Consider the following 24712-nt stretch of genomic DNA (forward strand, 5'->3'; position numbering starts at 1 on the left):
AGTAAAAACAAACAGCTATCATGAATGAAGGAATAGGAATTTATTTCAGACAAGTTTGACAAACAACTATAAATTAATCAACCAAATACACACAAAAGAGACTAGTTAACATCAACCACCTGAACATCAATAAAAACAAAACCCTCCACCAGGTAAACCTATTGGAATATACAGACAGAGGAATGACATTGATTAATGTTAATTGTCTAAAAAAGGGTTATCAAGAACTAAAACTAATTTTTTTTTACCCCCTCTCCTTCTAATTGCACTTAAATTAACTCAGAGTAGAGTAACCTTCCTGTTAAACTTGTTTTTTTGTCCAATATTCATACACACAAAAAATTTTTTTTTTAAAGATTTATTGAGGCCATATGGCCATTTGTGCGTTCTTACGGCTGCCAGGGGCTCCACCGTGAGGATCTCGCCTTATAGCGCTGCCTTTATCTCTGTGGAAAGATAGTAGGCACATTGGGGAGGGAGAGGAAAAAAAAACTTTATCCTTGAAAGGAAACAGTTTGACATATAAAAATAAAAAAACACCTCAACACAAGAAAAGCCCATGTAAGATGAGACAAACATTTTAGCAAAAGGAAAACTTTGCAGGCTGGAGCCACATGAAAATCTGACAATCTGAGCATCAGTTGTGTGTGTATGATGAATGAGTTCAATCCGTCCATGAACACTGTCCATAGGCCATTTTCCTTGATAAATGGAAGTTTATCAACCAGGGCTACAGTTCTGGACGCAGAACTGTAACACCTTAAAGTAGACAGGGTGCCTGCCTGACGGACTAAAACTGGTAGTTGGTTCCACATGGTGTTCAAGCATAACGGTGTTCATACCAAGAGTAGCTTCAAACGCTGGAGTACTTTTTTGATATCTCAAATGCATCTGGAGATCTGGGAGGCTTCTTGCTGTCTGCTGACATTCAAATAATGGAGGTCTATGGCGCCCGAGGCAGAAAGGTCCATAAAAGTCCACAAAAAACGTGTATATATTCCTCCATACTGCTCGTCCAATGTATTCCAAGTGTCCTGAGTGGGTAGCGTCCATAATTTACTCGAAACGAAGTCATTTAGAATGTTTTTAGAGCATAAACAGTAGTGTATAGGATTTCCTAAAAGCGCGTTCACGAGTCTACGGAAACCGCGGCAGACCAAACCAGATGAAAGTGCGCATTCAGCTCGGCAAAGAACTCATGCTCTTCCTCAACACTGAAGTCCTCAGACATTTTTCTTTCGTCGTTTCTTTCTTTGCACAGGTAAACAGCACATTTCTTCTTCTACGCTTGCATTATCGGCAGAGCAGACGCTGAATGCGCACTTTCATCTGGTTTGGTCTGCCGCGGTTTCTGTAGACTCGTGAACGCGCTTTTAGGAAATCCTATACACTACTGTATATGCTCGAAAAACATTCTAAATGACTTGTTTCGAGTAAATTATGGACGCTACCCACTCAGGACACTTGGAATACATTGGACGAGCAGTATGGAGGAATATTGACACGTTTTTTGTGGACTTTTGTGGCGCCATAGACCTCCATTATTTGAATGTCAGCAGACAGCAAGAAGCCTCCCAGATCTCCAGATGCATTTGAGATATCAAAAAAGTACTCCAGAGTGTTGTTCAGCATGGGGGTGTGTAGAAAATGAAGGCTAATCATGTTTTGGGTGTACTATTCCTTTAAGATGGGCTGAGGCTCGGTTCCCCGACTGCTGTCGTTTTGGCTCCATTTTTAATAACTTTGTGCAGGAGTTTAAAATGGTGTTTTTGGCTGAGTCCGATCCTGCGCAACAGTCAAGCCAGCTGCCGGCTCTTAGTCAGTGCCGTCGGCGCGTCTCTGACTTTGCCATAGAGTTCCGCATCTTAGCAGCTGCTGCTTGTTGGGAACCACGCGCCTTTAGAACAGTGTTTTTTCATGCCCTCGATGAGTCCCTCAAGGACGAGCTAGCCCGCCTTGAGGGGAAAAGGATAAAACCCTCCATCTGTGTATAGACTATCATGGTCATAAGACATCAGATTACAGTTAAAAACAAGTATCCACTACCCCTTCTCCCCCCTGCGCTAGAGCCGGTCCAAGACGCTAAGATTTTTACTAAACTAGGCTTGCAAAATGCGTACCACTTAGGTCGGATTCGCCAGGGGGATGAGTGGAAGACGACTTTAAGACCCCTCTGTGTCAATTTGAGTATTTTGTAATGCCCTTCGGGTTTTGCAATTCCCCATCCGTCTTTCAAGCTTTAGTTAATGACGTCCTCCGGGACTACCTGAATGTTTTTGTCTTTGTTTACATCGATGACATTCTAATCGACTCCTGAGACCTCACTGAGCACATCCGTGCTCATGACTCGCTGTTCGTCAAGGCTGAGAAGTGTGAGTTTCACCAGTCCTCCGTAACCTTCTTTTGCCTCACCTTAGAGGGTGGACGAGTCACATCTGACCCAGACAAGATTAAGGCGGTCCCTGATTGGCCCATACCTGAGATTTGGAAGCAGCTCCAGCGTTTTCTGGGCTTAGCAAACTTCTATCGCAGTGTCATCAGGGGTTACGGTCAAATAGCCATCGTTATACATGTCCTCACCTCACCGAAGGTCCCGTTTATTTGGAATCCTAATGCTAACTCCACGTTTGAGAAATTTAAGGAGAGGTTCTCCCAAGCACCCATCCTCATGCACCCCGATCCTCTTAAACAATTCAGTCTCGAGATAGACACCTCTGACACTGGGGTAGGTGCTGTTCTTTCCCAACCTATCTGACACCGACCGTAAGCTCCACCCCTGTGCTTTTTTCTCTCGTCGTCTGACCCCCTCTGAAAAAATTATGACCTGGGCGATAGAGAGTTATTAGCCATTAAACTGGCCCTGGAGGAGTTACGCCACTGGCTTGAGGGATCCGAGCAGCCCATCATAGTCTGGATGGATAATAAGAACCTGGCCTACCTCCAGTCAGCCAAACGACTCAATCCCCGGCAAGCACGCTGGTCTCTGTTCTTCTCCTGCTTCAACCTGTCGATTTCCTACCGTCGGGCTCCAAGAACCTTAAGCCTGATGCTCTTTCTCGCCTCCATGCCCCACAAGACACGGATCCAGAACCAACACCTATCCTTCCATCCACCTGCACCTTTGACGCCCTCCATTGGGAGGTAGAGGATCTCATCTCCCAGGCTCTACGGGATGATCCAGATCCGGGAACTGGACCCCCCAACGACTCTATGTCCCCAAGATCGCCCGCTCCCAAGTTATTGACTGGAGCCATTCAAACAAGCTCTCGGCTCACCCTGGCTTCCACCGGACCCTCAGTTACATCTCTCGCTGCTTCTGGTGGCCAACCATGGCAAAGGAGGTCCGGGAGTACTCGCCTGTCCAGTCTGCACCCAAAACAAATCGTCCTACCGGCCCCCTGCTGGTTTACTTTAACCTCTTCCTGTCCCAAGACGCCCATGGTCCCATGTCGCCCTTGATTGGTTTGCCTTCTTCCCTGGGAATGACGACCATTCTTCACCCAGGAATGACGACCATTCTTCACCCGAGACTTACCCTCCAGATTGACCCCCCGCAAACTGGCACCCCGCTTCTCCGGACCTTTTACTATAGAATCCATTGTCAATCCCACAGCCGTTCGTCTTCGCCTCCTACCACACTCCCGAGTGCAGCCGAAGTGCGACGTCCCGATGTGTCCCAAATTAAGCCAGTGCTCTCCAGCATGTTGTCACAGATCAGTCTCTGATCTACAGCTTCTATGCCTCACGCCCCTATACGTCTTCCTCTGGGCGACCGTCTGGGAGGGGTCAGGACTCTGCCGGCTCTGCCTTTTTCTTCAGTGGAAGATCTCTGTTCTGACTGTTCTGGATCCACCTCCGAACAATCCCTCCAGCTCCCTTGATGGTACCAAGCCGGGCTGGATACCCTGTACAGTCCCTCCAGTTCTATCAGCTGCCCCCGGGTTCCTCCTCGGCCACTGCTGCTCAGCCCCACCTCACAGACTTCCATATCCTGCTCACCTGTCACTTAGTCACCAGCCTACATGTCGGGAGGTTCCCCACTGAGTCTGTCTCTCCACTCCCCCCGGAACAGCATCCCTCTAACATCTGGATCAGCATCCCTGAAACATCTGGATCAGCATCCCTCAAACATCTGGAACAGCATCCTTCTAACGTCTGGATCAGCATCCCTCTAACATCTGGATCAGCATCCTTTAAACATCTTGAACAGCATCCCTGAAACATCTGGATCAGCATCCTTCAAACATCTGGAACAGCATCCCTCTAACATCTGGATCGGCATCCCTCAAACATCTGGATCAGCATGCTTCTAACATCTGGAACAGCATCCCTCTAACATCTGGATCAGCATGCCTCTAACATCTGGATCGGCATCCCTCAAACCTCTGGAACAGCATCCCTGAAACATCTGGATCAGCATCCCTCTAACATCTGGATCGGCATCCCTCAAACCTCTGGAACAGCATCCCTGAAACATCTGGATCAGCATCCCTCTAACATCTGGATCAGCATCCTTTAAACATCTTGAACAGCATCCCTCTAACATCTGGATCGGCATCCCTCAAACATCTGGATCAGCATCCCTCAAACATCTGGATCAGCATCCCTCAAACATCTGGATCAGAATGCTTCTAACATCTGGAACAGCATCCCTCTAACATCTGGATCGGCATCCCTGAAACATCTGGATCAGCATCCCTCTAACATCTGGATCAGCATCCTTTGAACATCTTGAACAGCATCCCTCTAACATCTGGATCAGCATCCCTCAAACATCTGGATCAGCATCCCTCAAACATCTGGAAAAGCATCCCTCTAACATCTGGATCGGCATCCCTCAAACATCTGGAACAGCATCCCTCTAACATCTGGATCAGCATCCCTCAAACATCTGGATCAGCATGCTTCTAACATCTGGAACAGCATCCCTGAAACATCTGGATCAGCATCCCTATAACATCTGGATCAGCATCCTTTGAACATCTTGAACAGCATCCCTCAAACATCTGGATCAGCATCCCTCAAACATCTGGAACAGCATCCCTCAAACATCTGGATCGGCATCCCTCTAACATCTGGATCGGCATCCCTCTAACATCTGGATCAGCATCCCTCAAACATCTGGATCAGCATCCCTCAAACATCTGGATCAGCATCCCTCTATCATCTGGAACAGCATCCCTCTATCATCTGGATCGGCATCCCTCAAACATCTGGATCAGCATCCCTCAAACATCTGGATCAGCATCCCTCAAACATCTGGATCAGCATGCTTCTAACATCTGGAACAGCATCCCTCTAACATCTGGATCGGCATCCCTCTAACATCTGGATCAGCATCCCTGAAACATCTGGATCAGCATCCCTCAAACATCTGGAACAGCATCCCTCTAACATCTGGAACGGCATCCCTCAAACATCTTGAACAGCATCCCTGAAACATCTTGAACAGCATCCCTGAAACATCTGGATCAGCATCCCTCTATTATCTGGATCAGCATACCTCTAATATCTGGATCGGCATCCCTCTAACATCTGGATCGGCATGCCTCTAACATCTGGATCGGCATCCCTCTAACATCTGGAACGGCATCCCTCTAACATCTGGAACGGCATCCCTGAAACATCTTAAACAGCATCCCTGAAACATCTTGAACAGCATCCCTGAAACATCTGGAACAGCATCCCTCTAACATCTGGATCAGCATCCCTCTAACATCTGGATCAGCATCCCTGAGACATCTGGATCAGCATCCCTGAGACATCTGGATCAGCATCCCTCTAACATCTGGATCAGCATCCCTCTAACATCTGGAACGGCATCCCTCTAACATCTGGAACGGCATCCCTGAAACATCTTAAACAGCATCCCTGAAACATCTTGAACAGCATCCCTGAAACATCTGGAACAGCATCCCTCTAACATCTGGATCAGCATCCCTCTAACATCTGGATCAGCATCCCTGAGACATCTGGATCAGCATCCCTGAGACATCTGGATCAGCATTCCTCTAACATCTGGATCAGCATCCCTCAAACATCTGGATCAGCATGCTTCTAACATCTGGAACAGCATGCCTCTAATATCTGGATCGGCATCCCTCTAACATCTGGATCGGCATCCCTGAAACATCTTGAACAGCATCCCTGAAACATCTGGATCAGCATCCCTCTATTATCTGGATCAGCATACCTCTAATATCTGGATCGGCATCCCTCTATTATCTGGATCAGCATACCTCTAATATCTGGATCAGCATTCCTCTATTATCTGGATCAGCATGCCTCTAACATCTGGATCGGCATGCCTCTAACATCTGGATCGGCATCCCTCTAACATCTGGAACGGCATCCCTCTAACATCTGGAACGGCATCCCTGAAACATCTTAAACAGCATCCCTGAAACATCTTGAACAGCATCCCTGAAACATCTGGAACAGCATCCCTCTAACATCTGGATCAGCATCCCTGAGACATCTGGATCCACATCCCTGAGACATCTGGATCAGCATCCCTCTAACATCTGGATCAGCATCCCTCAAACATCTGGATCAGCATGCTTCTAACATCTGGAACAGCATACCTCTAATATCTGGATCGGCATCCCGCTAACATCTGGATCGGCATCCCTCAAACCTCTGGAACAGCATCCCTGAAACATCTGGATCAGCATCCCTCTAACATCTGGATCAGCATGCCTCTAACATCTGGATCGGCATTCCTCAAACCTCTGGAACAGCATCCCTGAAACATCTGGATCAGCATCCCTCTAACATCTGGATCAGCATGCCTCTAACATCTGGATCGGCATTCCTCAAACCTCTGGAACAGCATCCCTGAAACATCTCGATCAGCATCCCTCTAACATCTGGATCAGCATGTCTCTAATATCTGGATCGGCATCCCTCTAACATCTGGATCGGCATCCCTCTAACATCTTGATCGGCATCCCTCAAACCTCTGGAACAGCATCCCTCTAACATCTGGAACAGGATCCCTCTAACATCTGGATCGGCATGCCTCTAATATCTGGATCGGCATCCCTCTAACATCTGGATCGGCATCCCTCAAACATCTGGATCAGCATCCCTCAAACATCTGGAACAGCATCCCTCTAACATCTGGATCGGCATCCCTCAAACATCTGGATCAGCATCCCTCAAACATCTGGATCAGCATGCTTCAAACATCTGGATCAGCATCCCTCTAACATCTGGATCAGCATCCCTGAAACATCTGGATCAGCATCCCTCAAACATCTGGAACAGCATCCCTCTAACATCTGGTACGGCATCCCTCAAACATCTTGAACAGCATCCCTGAACCATCTGGATCAGCATCCCTCTAACATCTGGATCAGCATGCCTCTAATTTCTGGAACGGCATCCCTCTAACATCTGGATCAGCATCCCTCTAACATCTGGATCGGCATCCCTCTAACATCTGGATCAGCATCCCTGAAACATCTGGATCAGCATCCCTCAAACATCTGGAACAGCATCCCTCTAACATCTGGTACGGCATCCCTCAAACATCTTGAACAGCATCCCTGAACCATCTGGATCAGCATCCCTCTAACATCTGGATCAGCATGCCTCTAATTTCTGGAACGGCATCCCTCTAACATCTTGAACGGCATCCCTGAAACATCTGGAACAGCCTCCCTGAAACATCTTAAACAGCATCCCTGAAACATCTTGAACAGCATCCCTGAAACATCTGGAACAGCATCCCTCTAACATCTGGATCAGCATCCCTCTAACATCTGGATCAGCATCCCTGAGACATCTGGATCAGCATCCCTGAAACATCTGGATCAGCATCCCTCAAACATCTGGATCAGCATGCTTCTAACATCTGGATCAGCATCCCTCTAACATCTGGATCAGCATCCCTGAGACATCTGGATCAGCATCCCTGAAACATCTGGATCAGCATCCCTCAAACATCTGGATCAGCATGCTTCTAACATCTGGATCAGCATCCCTCAAACATCTGGATCAGCATGCTTCTAACATCTGGATCAGCATCCCTCTAACATCTGGAACAGCATGCCACTAACTATCAGACAATCATCTACTTTTAACACATTTAGAACTCAGTTAAAAAACTGGTTAAAATCAAATCAACAATCTGACCAGTTCCTTGTGGAAGACTGAACCTAATGCAAGGATCAGATGTTACTTTGTAAATATCTGTACATATTATTGCTAATATGTCTGTCTGGATTTTAGGACCTGTCCTTGTTAATATGTAGCCTCCAGTTTTGCATTTTCTAAATGTGATTTTTATTCTTTTTTTTAATTGTTGTTGGCATTATAGACGTTGCCAAGGGACAACAGCCGAAAATAGCCTCATAGCTAATACTGACACATTTACAGAAATGTTCATCAATGTGCACAAATAAAAAACTAAAATAGAAACTACATTAGCATCCAGGACTCACGGTGTCTGGGGCGTATCGGCCATAAATCATCAGAATGTTGTCTTTCAGTTCTTTGGGCTCCTGGACGAGGCTGACACAACCATGGAGGTCGGACCTGAGCCGTTCAAGAAGTGTCTGCAGGTTCTTCACCTGCACAGAATGTTGTTAATGATAGACTTCCTGCCAGTCTGAGGCTGACAGTCAGAAATGAGAGATATATTTCATATTTTGACGTCCTAAAGTCAGACAGCAGGAACTGAGCTCAGTTTCAGGATGGAGCTCTGTCTTCATCAAACCATGGTTTGTGGTTTCAGCCAGAAAACAAACATGCTCTGTGTAGATCTCCTGACCTTCTGCAGCTCCTTCTGCACCTCTTTTTCTTTGGTCTTCAGCTTCAGCCTCAGGTCCGAGGTGGTGAGCTTCAATTGAGTGTTGCTCTTGGTGATCCCAGCCACCTCCTCTTCCAGCTGTTGGACAAATATAATTGGTCATCACTAAGTGAACAGAGAGAAACATTTCATCATGATCACAGCTTTGATGAGAACATGTTGAAGCAGGCTATTTGCCTTATATAGACTTGTTGCATGGCTGTACACTGTCTCAGGAACGAAGCTTAAAGGTCAGTTTTGAATCTCAGTAACACCATGGTCTCCTAGGCTGCATGAGGGGGTTTGGCAAAAAGATAGAACATCATGTATAAACATTCCTTGAGGGTCGCAGTGACTTTGACGCAAATCTGCAGACGTGGATTCCAGTAAGATGTCGGCAATATTCCATTGTGCATGTGCATACACATAGTGCAAGGATGAGACTATAAATGCTCTGTGGATTGGTATGTGAGTCGAGAACTTGCAAGAGAGAAAAGACAGATATCTTCTGTTCGGATGTTCTGCATTGTGTTACGTGTACTGAGGACAGCATGTCAATTTGATCTATAAAATAAATGCTTCTTCTCCAGTCCTGGGGCATCAGATGATCGACTGAAGGTGTCCTGATTTTTTACATTCTACCATTGAAAGCCACCACATTTGGTGCATTGGCCGGGAATCGAACCCGGGTCAACTGCTTGGAAGGCAGCTATGCTAGAGCAGAGACATTTTAGGACTTAGAGAAAACATGCTGATCAGTTCATGCAATTAGAATTAAGTAACACTGAGATTTATATAAGTTAATAACATTAGAGTAAGATTTTGTCCTTTCTTTTCTTTTCTTTTTTTTTCTGTTCATCTTAGAAAAACTTGTTTCCAGCTTTGGGGGACAGAACTCACTGACATTCTGTGTAAACTTGCTGATGTTTACTTTACAAAGACTGAATTAGTATTGGGAAAACTATAAGCAGTAATTATTAAGCTTCAAAATGTTCAGAATATGTTACTAATTGCCACTATGTAAATCATTACAACGGTTACATCCTGAATCCTATGGGAGGTTGTTTTAACCTTTTTTTTTACTTTTAGTTTGTTTTTGGAACAGTTAAGTTGAAAAACCACCAGCTATGATTTGTACAGATTCAGCCAACAGTGAATCTACAGATGTTATTTCAAATATTAGAAATCAGTTTTCTTCATTATGACTACATTCTATGTTAAGGTTGATAAACATGATGTATTAATTGATCAAAGGTTTGAATGGAAAAGATCAAACTTTTCCAGACCAGTTTTATTTTAAGTACAAAGGCTCAGCCTCCTTAATGCAGGACACAATGTGGACCAGGTTTTAATCGCACATTCTGCATTAACAACGTACTAATTATTTTGCTTTAGGTTTCTCTTCACAGATGCTGCTAAACCTGAAACCTTTTCTGAAGGAAGACTCACGGTTTGTGCCAAATATCATAGTAAGGTAGGAAAACTATTAATGGATATTACATAGAGCTCAGCTGCTAATACTTTGGAACCGTTCCCAAATTCAGTGATTTAAAACAAACAGTCTATAGTATTAAGAACTAAATCAGAAGATAGAGACATGTGAAAATTATGTGACTTTGTCAGAATAGGTCATGATTCAAATTAATTAAATAGAAACATTTAACAAGAACCTCCTAGTGATCATCTAGGCACAAAGTAGAATGTAAAATTAACATGCTTACCTGAAAATTATATGGAATATAAATATTAGAGAGTGCAAAAGAAGCTGCTAAAAGTAAATAAATCAGGAAAACTAAAATTAAGACTGTCTACAACATCAAAAATAAATAAATAAATAAATAAACAGAAAATCAACAGAAGCCTATGCAGTATTTAATGACAATAAATTTCCATAAAATAGAGAATCTAAGAGATTCTATGAATCCTTAAATAATGCACTAGATGTACCTCTGTAAAAACTTTAAGAGAAACTAAGAAATCAGCATTCAGACTAGTTTCCCAATAATAATCCAGGATGTTTATTGAAGTTAGACTTTCTCTCCCCCAGCATCAGGACTAGCTGTTTACTCAATAAGATACAAAAATAGAGAATAATGTTTGAAATGTTTTTATACAAAATGTTATTTGGATTTTAAATAAAACTCTTACATCCTAAAGGTAAAAAGCAACATGTATTTACTTCAATATATGAGGAAGTTATCTTTTTGAGGAAACTAACAAATAATGCTGGAAACAGAACCAAAGACTGAGATCTGGTTCAAGAAGTGAAGAACCGATGATATTAAGAGACCTAAGAAGTCAGCAATGCTTTAGATTATATTAGATGATTCTACGTGAAGCGCAGAATGAAAACTGTTTACTGCACTAAAAGATTAATAAAGAGACAGATCAGAATCCTAAATGCAGATGACAAAAGACTTAAAACAGATTATAGACTAAAACAGACTAAGGACGGTTCTAGCTCAAAGTCAAATAAAGTATGTTAATACTTACTCGAATATCTTTGTGTTTCGAAAGACATTTTTTTTTCTGTCCGTCTCTCTCTTGGTTGTTCCATGGAGAGAGGAAACAGTCACTCCACATTCCAGTCTGATTAAACAACCGCCGCAACTGTGATTAAACAACCGCCGCACACACTCATTCAAAGTCCACAGGAAGACAACCTTTTATTTTTTCTAGCTTGGCAGAGAACTACAGGAATGATTAAGGTTAAAGTGGACACACTAACTTGTTTATGAATACCAAAGACGAAACGTACAATCTTAAAAAGGTTATATTCCTAGTTATCTGTACCGAGCCAACTAATATCTAACAGAATAAACATTATAATTAAGGAATAGCTCAAATGTATCTATGCAGGGTTTGCAAGATCAAGGATTAGTTTCATTTAGAAATCAAACTTTACACAAATAAAATGAAAAGTTAAACATAATTTCTGTCTCCAATGTGTAACACAGATTGTCACACATGTTCTTAATTTCTAACAGTAAAACACTGAATAGAACAGGCTTTACAACTGGAAAAGCACCTTAAGATTTGAATTCGGGAATATTATGTAAGTGTGAGATTATGTGATCCAAGTGCATAAACTGTCCAATAAATCCTAGATCTAGATGTCTTTACAAATGTTGTTATAAAGCACAGAAAGTCAGAATGCAGATTGTCTTTACAAATAATGCAGGATGGCACTCAACTTGCTTCCAGAGGAAAAAGGATTTTTGCTTATATTCTCATTATTACTATGCTGCTATAATCTTTAGTACTTCTTACTACCCCTGTGCACGAAAACCCTGGTTAACAAAATTGGAACAGAAGGCTAAGATAATATGAGACAATATTTTCAGTGTTTAAAATTTTTTAGAGCAAAGATCACCAAATTGCCCCCAGATGATGCCTCCACCCCTTGACAAAATGGCTGAGTCTCGGTACGCTATAGAGCCTGAGAAGAACACCTGAGAGCTGAGAGTGGTTTGACTATATTATTTCTTGTCTTTTCTTCTATAATCTAATTCCCATGTAAGAGGAACCTGTTTAAGGGTCGCATTGTAAATTGAAATTATTATTTTACTCATGTTTTTTTTTCTTACCTTGTGTCATTAACATATAATGGGGGATTGATGCATTTCGAGGGAAAGGACCCAGGAACTCTGTGATGAGAAGGACCTTACAGAGGAATAGAAAAGGTGATGAAGTTTGACTGTATTCACCTCACACTTAGCTGTGTTAACAAGTATTTAAATTACAAGATTCCTGAAATAATTGTGGAGCATTTTTAAGCTGTAACACCGATTGCACAGTAGGATTGGACTGCCATTTTCTTTGAGTAAAGTTTTCTCCTGTTTTTGTTATCTTAGGAAGGTAAGATGATTGTAATTTATTTCATGTTTCTTTAAACAGGTAAGATGATTCCTACAAAAGATAGACTATTTTATTTGTTGTTTTGGCCTGAGGTCCAATCTGAAGTCCTACAATCGTGTTACATGATTTATTTTATTATTATCAGAAAGGTTAATTCTCTGAGATTTAAATTTTACAGATTATTGGAGAATATTTGGAAATATTAATAATTGCAGATAAGAGAGAAGATACACCAAGAGACAATGGGACATTACTGCAACAATCAAAAGTTCTCTTATTTTAATTTGAACATTAATTACAGAAAATGGACTCATGAAGAACAGGATGTGTTACATCTCTAGATTTAGTTTCAAGATACTGGTCAGTTTTTTTTTTTTTTTTCCTCTCAGGATCACATCTGATAGTGAGATTTAAGGACACTGGGAAAATGACTGCCCTCACTCTGGATCCGCATAAGCCATGGACACATGAACGATATGCGAGGCCCAGGGGACCAGGACAACCAAGGAGCAGACTGACTTAACTCAAATATTAAGGGAGGTATATCAAAGAGTAATGAAAGGACAAGAGGACCAGCGGACTCTAGCTGCACGTCGAAAGAATGCAACAACAGGGAGCGACCAGCAGATGGATGACCGAGAGGACCAGATGTGATGAAAGCATCACAGGGGGAATGGGATCCTTCTCCAATTGAATTAGATAAGTCAAACACTACGTACTACAATAGGATTGGAATAATATGAATATTATTTTCTATGATTAGTTGATATTTGCTGATAAGAACACTAATTGTGGTTTTTCTGTCTTACTCATTTTGAGGGGATGGATTGTAAAGACCTGTGACTCCAGGCATCAGACTGCAAACCTTCGACATCCGCCTGCAAAATACTAAAGGCGGGAACCGGTGATCCTGTGTTTATGCCGTTAAAAGCCAAGGACAGAGCCCTGAAGTGAAAGAACTATATTTTTGATTTTCACAGAAAAGAAGAAATCACCAGCATAAATCATTTTGCATTCAGTAAAATAATCCTGATGACAACATGGATGTAACGTTCCATAATCCTGCAATATAATCTGTATTATGCCATTATTATTCTGCATTATAATCTGTATTACTGTCTTCTTATTTTACATCGTAAACCATACATGGGCAGCTGTTTAGAGGACTGGGGACTCAGACTACTGACTGACTGACCTACTTAATTTTTCTTTTTTCTTTCATTTACCTAGCCTTATATACTACGACACACAATGACTAGAGTTTGAGTTATTTGAAATGTTTTGAATAGTTATCCTTCACATATTAAGTAATATCAAGATTGGGTTGAATGGTTAAAACAGGGTTGGTTTCACAGATCATCATGAGTAGCATGGTCAAGATGCGATTTGTGCTGCGGCCGACGCCGGAGGAAGGCTGGATGTTTGGGGGAAGCATGGGTCGATGGGATAGTTTCCTCTTAAATGAGTATGAAATGAAAGAGAAAGATGCCCACAGGACGAAAAGGGGTTTTCGATCCCATACTAATCTAATCATGGCCATGTGGAAAATGATGATCTTTCTTTGAAGGTTCAGTAACATTCACTTTGTTTTATTATTCACTTTAGGTTTGTTTTAACAAAGTCATTCATTTGATTTTATGTGATGTTTCCCGACTCACACCCATTCCACACAGTGTCGGTCTCACTAAGATTTGGTTGTCTCACTAAGATTTCGTTTTTTCACTTGAACTTCACACACGCTTAAGTGCACTTAGTTGCGTAGTATTCACATCACCATGTAACATCACAAAGTATTTCATCTGCAATGAACTACAGGGGGGACTGTTGAAGCAGGCTATTTGCCTTATATGGACTTGTTGCATGGCTGTACACTGTCTCAGGAACGAAGCTTAAACGTCAGTTTTGAATCTCAGTAACACCATGGTCTCCTAGGCTGCATGAGGGGGTTTGGCAAAAAGATAGAACATCATGTATAAACATTCCTTGAGGGTCGCAGTGACTTTGACGCAAATCTGCAGACGTGGATTCCAGTAAGATGTCGGCAATATTCCGTTGTGCATGTGCATACACATAGTGCAAGGATGAGACTATAAATGCTCTGTGGATTGGTATGTGAGTCGAGAACTTGCAAGAGAGAAAAGACAGATATCTTCTGTTCGGATGTTCAGCATTGTGTTACGTGTACTGAGGACAGCATGTCAATTTGATCTATAAAATAAATGCTTCTTCTCCCGTCCTGGGGCAATCAGATGATCGACTGAAGGTGTCCTGATTTTTGACATTCTACCATTGAAAGCCACCACAAACATCCTCACCATCTATGATCTCATCAGGTCCAACATCATGGACAGGCGTGTTTCAGACTAGAGATTTTTGATCCCTAGAAAAAACTGTTTTAACGTTTAGCTCTGCTGAGACCCAGCAGATCATCAGAACCAAATCCACCAACAGGTAAATAAACATTTTAAAGACATCACGGGAGCCTGTTTCAATTCTATTCAGTTTATTTCTATAGCTCCAATTCACATCAGGACATCTCAGGTCACTTTCCAGTTCACCAGATCATCAAGTTAGATTGTTTAAAAGTTTTCTATCTAAGGAAAACCAGCTGATTGCATCGACTCATTGACTCTTCAGCAATCCCTCACACCAAGCATGCTTTATTAAATCATCAGTGACAGTTTAACTCCATCAATCAAAGGCAGCTCTAAACTAATGACTTCAAAGATCTCAGGCTTTCAGCTCTGTTCCAGTCTGCTGGGAGTTTGTTCCAGATCCGTGGAGCATAGATGCTACTGTGAGTTTGTTCCAGATCTGTGAAGCATAGATGCTGCTGTGAGTTTGTTCCAGATCCATGGAGCATAGATGCTGCTTTGAGTTTGTTCCAGATCCGTGGAGCATAGATGCTGCTGTGGGTTTGTTCCAGATCCGTGGAGCATAGATGCTGCTGTGAGTTTGTTCCAGATCTGTGGAGCATAGATGCTGCTGTGAGTTTGTTCCAGATCTGTGGAGCATAGATTCTGCTGTGAGTTTGTTCCAGATCTGTGGAGCATAGATGCTGCTGTGAGTTTGTTCCAGATCTGTGGACCATAGATGCTGCTGGGAGTTTGTTCCAGATCTGTGGAGCATAGATGCTGCTGTGAGTTTGTTCCAGATCTGTGGAGCATAGATGCTGCTGTGAGTTTGTTCCAGATCTGTGGAGCATAGATGCTGCTGTGAGTTTGTTCCAGATCCGTGGAGCATAGATGCTGCTGTGAGTTTGTTCCAGATCCGTGGAGCATAGATGCTGCTGGGAGTTTGTTCCAGATCCGTGGAGCATAGATGCTGCTGGGAGTTTGTTCCAGATCTGTGGAGCATAGATGCTGCTGGGAGTTTGTTCCAGATCTGTGGAGCATAGATGCTGCTGGGAGTTTGTTCCAGATCCGTGGAGCATAGATGCTGCTGTGAGTTTGTTCCAGATCTGTGGAGCATAGATGCTGCTGGGAGTTTGTTCCAGATCCATGGAGCATAGATGCTGCTTGAGTTTGTTCCAGATCTGTGGAGCATAGATGCTGCTGTGAGTTTGTTCCAGATCTGTGGAGCATAGATGCTGCTGGGAGTTTGTTCCAGATCTGTGGAGCATAGATGCTGCTGTGAGTTTGTTCCAGATCTGTGGAGCATAGATGCTGCTGGGAGTTTGTTCCAGATCTGTGGAGCATAGATGCTGCTGTGAGTTTGTTCCAGATCCGTGGAGCATAGATGCTGCTGTGAGTTTGTTCCAGATCTGTGGAGCATAGATGCTGCTGTGAGTTTGTTCCAGATCTGTGGACCATAGATGCTGCTGGGAGTTAGTTCCAGATCTGTGGAGCATAGATGCTGCTGGGAGTTTGTTCCAGATCCGTGGAGCATAGATGCTGCTGTGAGTTTGTTCCAGATCCGTGGAGCATAGATTCTGCTGGGAGTTTGTTCCAGATCTGTGGAGCATAGATGCTGCTGTGAGTTTGTTCCAGATCTGTGGACCATAGATGCTGCTGGGAGTTTGTTCCAGATCCGTGGAGCATAGATTCTGCTGGGAGTTTGTTCCAGATCTGTGGAGCATAGATGCTGCTGTGAGTTTGTTCCAGATCTGTGGACCATAGATGCTGCTGGGAGTTTGTTCCAGATCTGTGGAGCATAGATTCTGCTGTGAGTTTGTTCCAGATCTGTGGAGCATAGATGCTGCTGTGAGTTTGTTCCAGATCTGTGGAGCATAGATGCTGCTGGGAGTTTGTTCCAGATCTGTGGAGCATAGATTCTGCTGTGAGTTTGTTCCAGATCTGTGGAGCATAGATGCTGCTGTGAGTTTGTTCCAGATCTGTGGAGCATAGATGCTGCTGTGAGTTTGTTCCAGATCTGTGGAGCATAGATGCTGCTGTGAGTTTGTTCCAGATCTGTGGAGCATAGATGCTGCTGTGAGTTTGTTCCAGATCTGTGGAGCATAGATGCTGCTGTGAGTTTGTTCCAGATCCGTGGAGCATAGATGCTGCTGTGAGTTTGTTCCAGATCTGTGGAGCATAGATGCTGCTGTGAGTTTGTTCCAGATCTGTGGACCATAGATGCTGCTGTGAGTTTGTTCCAGATCTGTGGAGCATAGATGCTGCTGGGAGTTTGTTCCAGATCTGTGGAGCATAGATGCTGCTGGGAGTTTGTTCCAGATCTGTGGAGCATAGATGCTGCTGTGAGTTTGTTCCAGATCTGTGGAGCATAGATGCTGCTGTGAGTTTGTTCCAGATCTGTGGAGCATAGATGCTGCTGTGAGTTTGTTCCAGATCTGTGGAGCATAGATGCTGCTGTGAGTTTGTTCCAGATCTGTGGAGCATAGATGCTGCTGGGAGTTTGTTCCAGATCTGTGGAGCATAGATGCTGCTGGGAGTTTGTTCCAGATCTGTGGAGCATAGATGCTGCTGGGAGTTAGTTCCAGATCTGTGGAGCATAGATGCTGCTGTGAGTTTGTTCCAGATCTGTGGAGCATAGATGCTGCTGTGAGTTTGTTCCAGATCTGTGGAGCATAGATGCTGCTGGGAGTTTGTTCCAGATCTGTGGAGCATAGATGCTGCTGGGAGTTTGTTCCAGATCTGTGGAGCATAGATGCTGCTGGGAGTTTGTTCCAGATCTGTGGAGCATAGATGCTGCTGGGAGTTTGTTCCAGATCTGTGGAGCATAGATGCTGCTGGGAGTTTAATCCAGATCTGTGGAGCATAGATGCTGCTGGGAGTTTGTTCCAGATCTGTGGAGCATAGATGCTGCTGGGAGTTTGTTCCAGATCTGTGGAGCATAGATGCTGCTGGGAGTTTGTTCCAGATCTGTGGAGCATAGATGCTGCTGTGAGTTTGTTCCAGATCTGTGGAGCATAGATGCTGCTGTGAGTTTGTTCCAGATCTGTGGAGCATAGATGCTGCTGGGAGTTTGTTCCAGATCTGTGGAGCATAGATGCTGCTGGGAGTTTATTCCAGATCTGTGGAGCATAGATGCTGCTGGGAGTTTGTTCCAGATCCGTGGAGCATAGATGCTGCTGTGAGTTTGTTCCAGATCTGTGGAGCATAGATGCTGCTGGGAGTTTGTTCCAGATCTGTGGAGCATAGATGCTGCTGGGAGTTTGTTCCAGATCTGTGGAGCATAGATGCTGCTGTGAGTTTGTTCCAGATCTGTGGAGCATAGATGCTGCTGTGAGTTTGTTCCAGATCTGTGGAGCATAGATGCTGCTGTGAGTTTGTTCCAGATCTGTGGAGCATAGATGCTGCTGTGAGTTTGTTCCAGATCCAGTGGAGCATAGATGCTGCTGTGAGTTTGTTCCAGATCCGTGGAGCATAGATGCTGCTGTGAGTTTGTTCCAGATCTGTGGAGCATAGATGCTGCTGTGGAGTTTGTTCCAGATCTGTGGACCATAGATGCTGCTGTGAGTTTGTTCCAGATCTGTGGAGCATAGATGCTGCTGTGAGTTTGTTCCAGATCTGTGGAGCATAGATGCTGCTGTGAGTTTGTTCCAGATCTGTGGAGCATAGATGCTGCTGTGAGTTTGTTCCAGATCCGTGGAGCATAGATGCTGCTGTGAGTTTGTTCCAGATCCGTGGAGCATAGATGCTGCTGTGAGTTTGTTCCAGATCCGTGGAGCATAGATGCTGCTGGGAGTTTGTTCCAGATCTGTGGAGCATAGATGCTGCTGTGAGTTTGTTCCAGATCTGTGGAGCATAGATGCTGCTGTGAGTTTGTTCCAGATCTGTGGAGCATAGATGCTGCTGTGAGTTTGTTCCAGATCTGTGGAGCATAGATTCTGCTGTGAGTTTGTTCCAGATCTGTGGAGCATAGATGCTGCTGTGAGTTTGTTCCAGATCTGTGGAGCATAGATGCTGCTGTGAGTTTGTTCCAGATCTGTGGAGCATAGATGCTGCTGTGAGTTTGTTCCAGATCCATGGAGCATAGATGCTGCTGTGAGTTTGTTCCAGATCTGTGGAGCATAGATTCTGCTGTGAGTTTGTTCCAGATCTGTGGAGCATAGATGCTGCTGTGAGTTTGTTCCAGATCTGTGGAGCATAGATGCTGCTTGAGTTTGTTCCAGATCTGTGGAGCATAGATGCTGCTGTGAGTTTGTTCCAGATCTGTGGAGCATAGATGCTGCTGTGAGTTTGTTCCAGATCTGTGGAGCATAGATGCTGCTGGGAGTTTGTTCCAGATCTGTGGAGCATAGATTCTGCTGTGAGTTTGTTCCAGATCTGTGGAGCATAGATGCTGCTGTGAGTTTGTTCCAGATCTGTGGAGCATAGATGCTGCTGGGAGTTTGTTCCAGATCTGTGGAGCATAGATGCTGCTGGGAGTTTAATCCAGATCTGTGGAGCATAGATGCTGCTGGGAGTTTGTTCCAGATCTGTGGAGCATAGATGCTGCTGGGAGTTTGTTCCAGATCTGTGGAGCATAGATGCTGCTGGGAGTTTGTTCCAGATCTGTGGAGCATAGATGCTGCTGTGAGTTTGTTCCAGATCTGTGGAGCATAGATGCTGCTGTGAGTTTGTTCCAGATCTGTGGAGCATAGATGCTGCTGGGAGTTTAATCCAGATCTGTGGAGCATAGATGCTGCTGTGAGTTTGTTCCAGATCCGTGGAGCATAGATGCTGCTGTGAGTTTGTTCCAGATCCGTGGAGCATAGATGCTGCTGGGAGTTTGTTCCAGATCCGTGGAGCATAGATGCTGCTGGGAGTTTGTTCCAGATCTGTGGAGCATAGATGCTGCTGTGAGTTTGTTCCAGATCTGTGGAGCATAGATGCTGCTGGGAGTTTGTTCCAGATCTGTGGAGCATAGATGCTGCTGGGAGTTTGTTCCAGATCTGTGGAGCATAGATGCTGCTGTGAGTTTGTTCCAGATCTGTGGAGCATAGATGCTGCTGTGAGTTTGTTCCAGATCTGTGGAGCATAGATGCTGCTGGGAGTTTGTTCCAGATCTGTGGAGCATAGATTCTGCTGGGAGTTTGTTCCAGATCTGTGGAGCATAGATGCTGCTGGGAGTTTGTTCCAGATCTGTGGAGCATAGATGCTGCTGGGGGTTTGTTCCAGATCCGTGGAGCATAGATGCTGCTGTGAGTTTGTTCCAGATCTGTGGAGCATAGATACTGCTGGTAGTTTGTTCCAGATCTGTGGAGCATAGATACTGCTGGGAGTTTGTTCCAGATCCATGGAGAATAGATGCTGCTTTGAGTTTGTTCCAGATCTGTGGAGCATAGATACTGCTGGTAGTTTGTTCCAGATCCGTCGAGCATAGATGCTGCTGGGAGTTTGTTCCAGATCCGTGGAGCATAGATGCTGCTGGTTCTAGTTCTAGTGAGGATGCAGGCAGCAGCGTTTGGATCAGCTGTCTGATCTACTTTCTATAGCTCTAACAAGGATGCAGGCAGCAGCATCTGGATCAGCTGTCTGATCTACTTTCTATAGCTCTAACAAGGACTCAGGCAGCAGCGTCTGGATCAGCTGTCTGATCTACTTTCTATAGCTCTAACAAGGACGCAGGCAGCAGCGTCTGGATCAGCTGTCTGATCTACTTTCTATAGTTCTAGTGAGGACGCAGGCAGCGTCTGGATCAGCTGTCTGATCTACTTTCTATAGCTCTAACAAGGACGCAGGCAGCAGCGTCTAGATCAGCTCTCTGATCTACTTTCTGTAGTTCTAGTGAGGACGCAGGCAGCAGCATCTGGATCAGCTGTCTGATCTACTTTCTATAGTTCTAGCTCCCATTCACATCATGTCATCTCAGGTCACTTTCCAGTTCACCAGAACATCCAGTCAGATTGATTCAAAGTTTTTATTTAAAGAGCAGAAACGATCAGCAACCAGCAAACAGTAACCAAAGAAGAGGAGTATAAATGGGAGACTGAAAAAAAAAACCCAGTTTAATCAGCAGATTGGGAGCAAGTGTGGACGGAAGAATCTAGAAAGGAGCTGGGGGAAAAGATACTGACACAAGAGGGCAACAGAGGGCGAACAAGAAATACATAAGAACTCAAATACAACCAGAAAACACCACAAAAAGCAGAATGAAACCAAGAAAACTAGAAAACATTAATCAAAGTGAAACTAATAACTCAAAGGGAAAACTTAAACAAATTAAAAAAGTGCAGTATCATAACAAAATGTTTATATCTCCCATATTAAGTTGATGTCATTACGATTATTTCATCTTTCACAATTAAACTCCACACGTTAGTGCACCTAGTTTCTGTTTCAAACTGTAATGCTACATTAATGTTTCATTTTTAATGAACTGCAGGGGGAATATAGGAGCAACATTATTTGAGGCCACCATGTAAAGATGGTGTTTCAGGAAGAAGGCGTTTTGCATGCTTAGCATTCCGCAGAGTGTACAGGGGACTGTTTGAATGTGAAACCGTTCACACCATATTACAACAGGTATAAATACAAGTGAGATGGGTGCAGAGTCTTTTTTTTGTGAGACGAAAGTGAGCGCCATTTTGTGAAGTTTTGGACAGCATGTGGAATTCGACTTGTCAATAAACTCTTTTCCCCCCCGTTCCGGCAGGTAGATGAAGATAATCATTTTCAGTGTTCAGATTTTTGTGCTAAAGAGAATTCTACCATTTTGAGCCCTAATGCTGGCAGCTGGAAGTACTGGTTCTAAACGGTTTCTGTTGACTATAATACTTTTGCCTTAGACATCAGGCTCTACCAGCTCCTTTACAGAAGAACATGCCGTGTTTACGGCGTAATAACAAGCAGGTCTAACCTTCAGCTCTAAAGTCTGCTGGGAAGACAGACACGGGCTTTACTTTCTCACATACCTTTTGGATCCTCTCTCCTTTTAGTTGGATCTCATCCTGTTGCAGCTCTATCTGCTTCTTTAAGCCATTCAATTGGAATTCCATGACGAACTTATGCTTCCCCAGCTCCTGGTTCATGGCCTTGAGCCCAGATATGGTTTTGTCCTGTGTGAGATATGATGAAAGGTGTGTTTAGTGTGTCTCTGAGTGTGCTCAGTTACACACAACTTCACACTGCTGGTGGTTTCACCTTATTAAAATTAAATCGACATTCATTGTCTCTCAGCAGGGACATTCAGGTGGACTAAGCAGCGAAATTAAAACCAAATGGCAGCATGCAGAAACATCAATGACAGAAAATCAACACGAGACTTCAAAGCAGCACAACTTAAAAACTAGGAGAAAAACACAGTGCAGCCATCATCAGAAATAGAAAAGAGCGAGTCGTATGATTTGGGGAAGCGTCCAAGAAAGGTGAAGGTGAGGACATTTTCCATCAAGGGGTGGTGAAATTGATAATCATTGAGGTGGAGATATTGTTCATCATGGGGGTGGAGGTATTGTTCATCATGGGGGTGGAGGTATTGATAATCATTGAGGTGGAGATATTGTTCATCATGGGGGTGGAGACATTGTTCATCACGGGGGTGGAGGTATTGTTCATCATTGAGGTGGAGTCATTATTCATCATGGGGGTGGAGACATTGTCCATCATGGGGTGGAGGTATTGATAATCATTGAGGTGGAGATATTGTCCATCATGCGGTTGGAGGTATTGTTCATAATGGGGGTGGAGTCATTGTCCATCATGGGGGTGGAGACATTGTTCATCATGGGGGTGGAGACATTGTTCATCACGGGGGTGGAGGTATTGTTCATCATTGAGGTGTAGTCATTATTCATCATGGGGGTGGAGACATTGTTCATCATGGGGTGGAGTCATTGTCCATCATGCGGGTGGAGGTATTGTTCATCATTGAGGTGGAGTCATTATTCATCATGGGGGTGGAGACATTGTTCATCATGGGGGTGGAGACATTATTCATCATGGGGGTGGAGGTATTGTTCATCATTGAGGTGGAGTCATTATTCATCATGGGGGTGGAGACATTATTCATCATGGGGGTGGAGGTATTGTTCATCATTGAGGTGGAGTCATTATTCATCATGGGGTGGAGACATTGTTCATCATGGGGGTGGAGGTATTGTTCATCATTGAGGTGGAGTCATTATTCATCATGGGGGTGGAGGTATTGTTCATCATTGAGGTGGAGGTATTGTTCATCATTAAGGTGGAGACATTGTTCCTCATGGGGGTGGAGGTATTGTTCATCATGGGGGTGGAGGTATTGTTCATCATGGGGGTGGAGGTATTGTCCATCATGGGGGTGGAGGTATTGTTCATCATGGGGGTGGAGGTATTGTTCATCATTGAGATGGAGGTATTGTTCATCATGGGGGTGGAGACATTGTTCATCATGGGGGTGGAGGTATTGATAATCATTGAGATGGAGATATTTTTCATCATGGGGGTGGAGACATTGTCCATCATGCGGGTGGAGGTATTGTTCATCATTGAGGTGGAGACATTGTTCCTCATGGGGGTGGAGGTATTGTTCATCATGGGGGTGGAGGTATTGTTCATCATGGGGGTGGAGGTATTGTCCATCATGGGGGTGGAGGTATTGTTCATCATGGGGGTGGAGGTATTGTTCATCATTGAGATGGAGATATTGTTCATCATGGGGGTGGAGGTATTGTTCATCATTGAGGTGGAGACATTGTTCCTCATGGGGGTGGAGGTATTGTTCATCATGGGGGTGGAGGTATTGTTCATCATGGGGGTGGAGGTATTGTCCATCATGGGGGTGGAGGTATTGTTCATCATGGGGGTGGAGGTATTGTTCATCATTGAGATGGAGATATTGTTCATCATGGGGGTGGAGACATTGTTCATCATGGGGGTGGAGGTATTGTTCATCATTGAGATGGAGATATTGTTCATCATGGGGGTGGAGATATTGTTCATCATGGGGGTGGAGACATTGTTCCTCATGGGGGTGGAGGTATTGTTCATCATTGAGATGGAGATATTGTTCATCATGGGGGTGGAGACATTGTTCATCATGGGGGTGGAGGTATTGATAATCATTGAGATGGAGATATTTTTCATCATGGGGGTGGAGACATTGTCGATCATGCGGGTGGAGGTATTGTTCATCATTGAGGTGGAGACATTGTTCCTCATGGGGGTGGAGGTATTGTTCATCATTGAGGTGGAGACATTATTAATCATGGGGGTGGAGACATTGTCCATCATGGGGGTGGACACATTGTTCCTCATGGGGGTGGAGGTATTGTTCATCATTGAGGTGGAGACATTGTTCCTCATGGGGGTGGAGGTATTGTTCATCATTGAGGTGGAGTCATTATTAATCATGGGGGTGGAGACATTGTCCATCATGGGGGTGGACACATTGTTCCTCATGGGGGTGGAGGTATTGTTCATCATTGAGGTGGAGACATTGTTCCTCATGGGGGTGGAGGTATTGTTCATCATTGAGGTGGAGTCATTATTAATCATGGGGGTGGAGACATTGTCCATCATGGGGGTGGAGACATTGTCCATCATGGGGGGGGGGAGGTATTGATAACCATTGAGATGGAGATATTGTTCACCATTGAGATGGAGACATTCTTCATCATTGAGGTGGAGATATTGTTCTTCATGGGGGTGGAGTCATTGTTCATCATCATTAATTAATGATTGAAGCCGAGAAAAT

General features: G+C 44.0%; 1 protein-coding gene across 1 annotated transcript in view; it reads right to left on the reverse strand.

The window, feature by feature from the left end:
• Positions 1-388: 388 nt before the first annotated feature.
• The window catches only part of cfap57 (cilia and flagella associated protein 57), a 48856-nt gene continuing 24532 nt past the window's right edge, over positions 389-24712 (reverse strand). The window contains exons 17-20 of the mRNA XM_038308749.1: positions 21951-22094; positions 8777-8893; positions 8448-8576; positions 389-446 (exon numbers count right to left, since the gene is read on the reverse strand). Coding sequence (XP_038164677.1) covers positions 441-446; positions 8448-8576; positions 8777-8893; positions 21951-22094 — 396 coding nt within the window. The 3' untranslated portion in view covers positions 389-440. The remainder of the gene's footprint in view (positions 447-8447; positions 8577-8776; positions 8894-21950; positions 22095-24712) is intronic.

Source organism: Cyprinodon tularosa, unplaced genomic scaffold (assembly GCF_016077235.1).
Source record: "Cyprinodon tularosa strain WSP-4 unplaced genomic scaffold, ASM1607723v1 ctg647, whole genome shotgun sequence".
Classification (NCBI taxonomy): domain Eukaryota; kingdom Metazoa; phylum Chordata; class Actinopteri; order Cyprinodontiformes; family Cyprinodontidae; genus Cyprinodon; species Cyprinodon tularosa.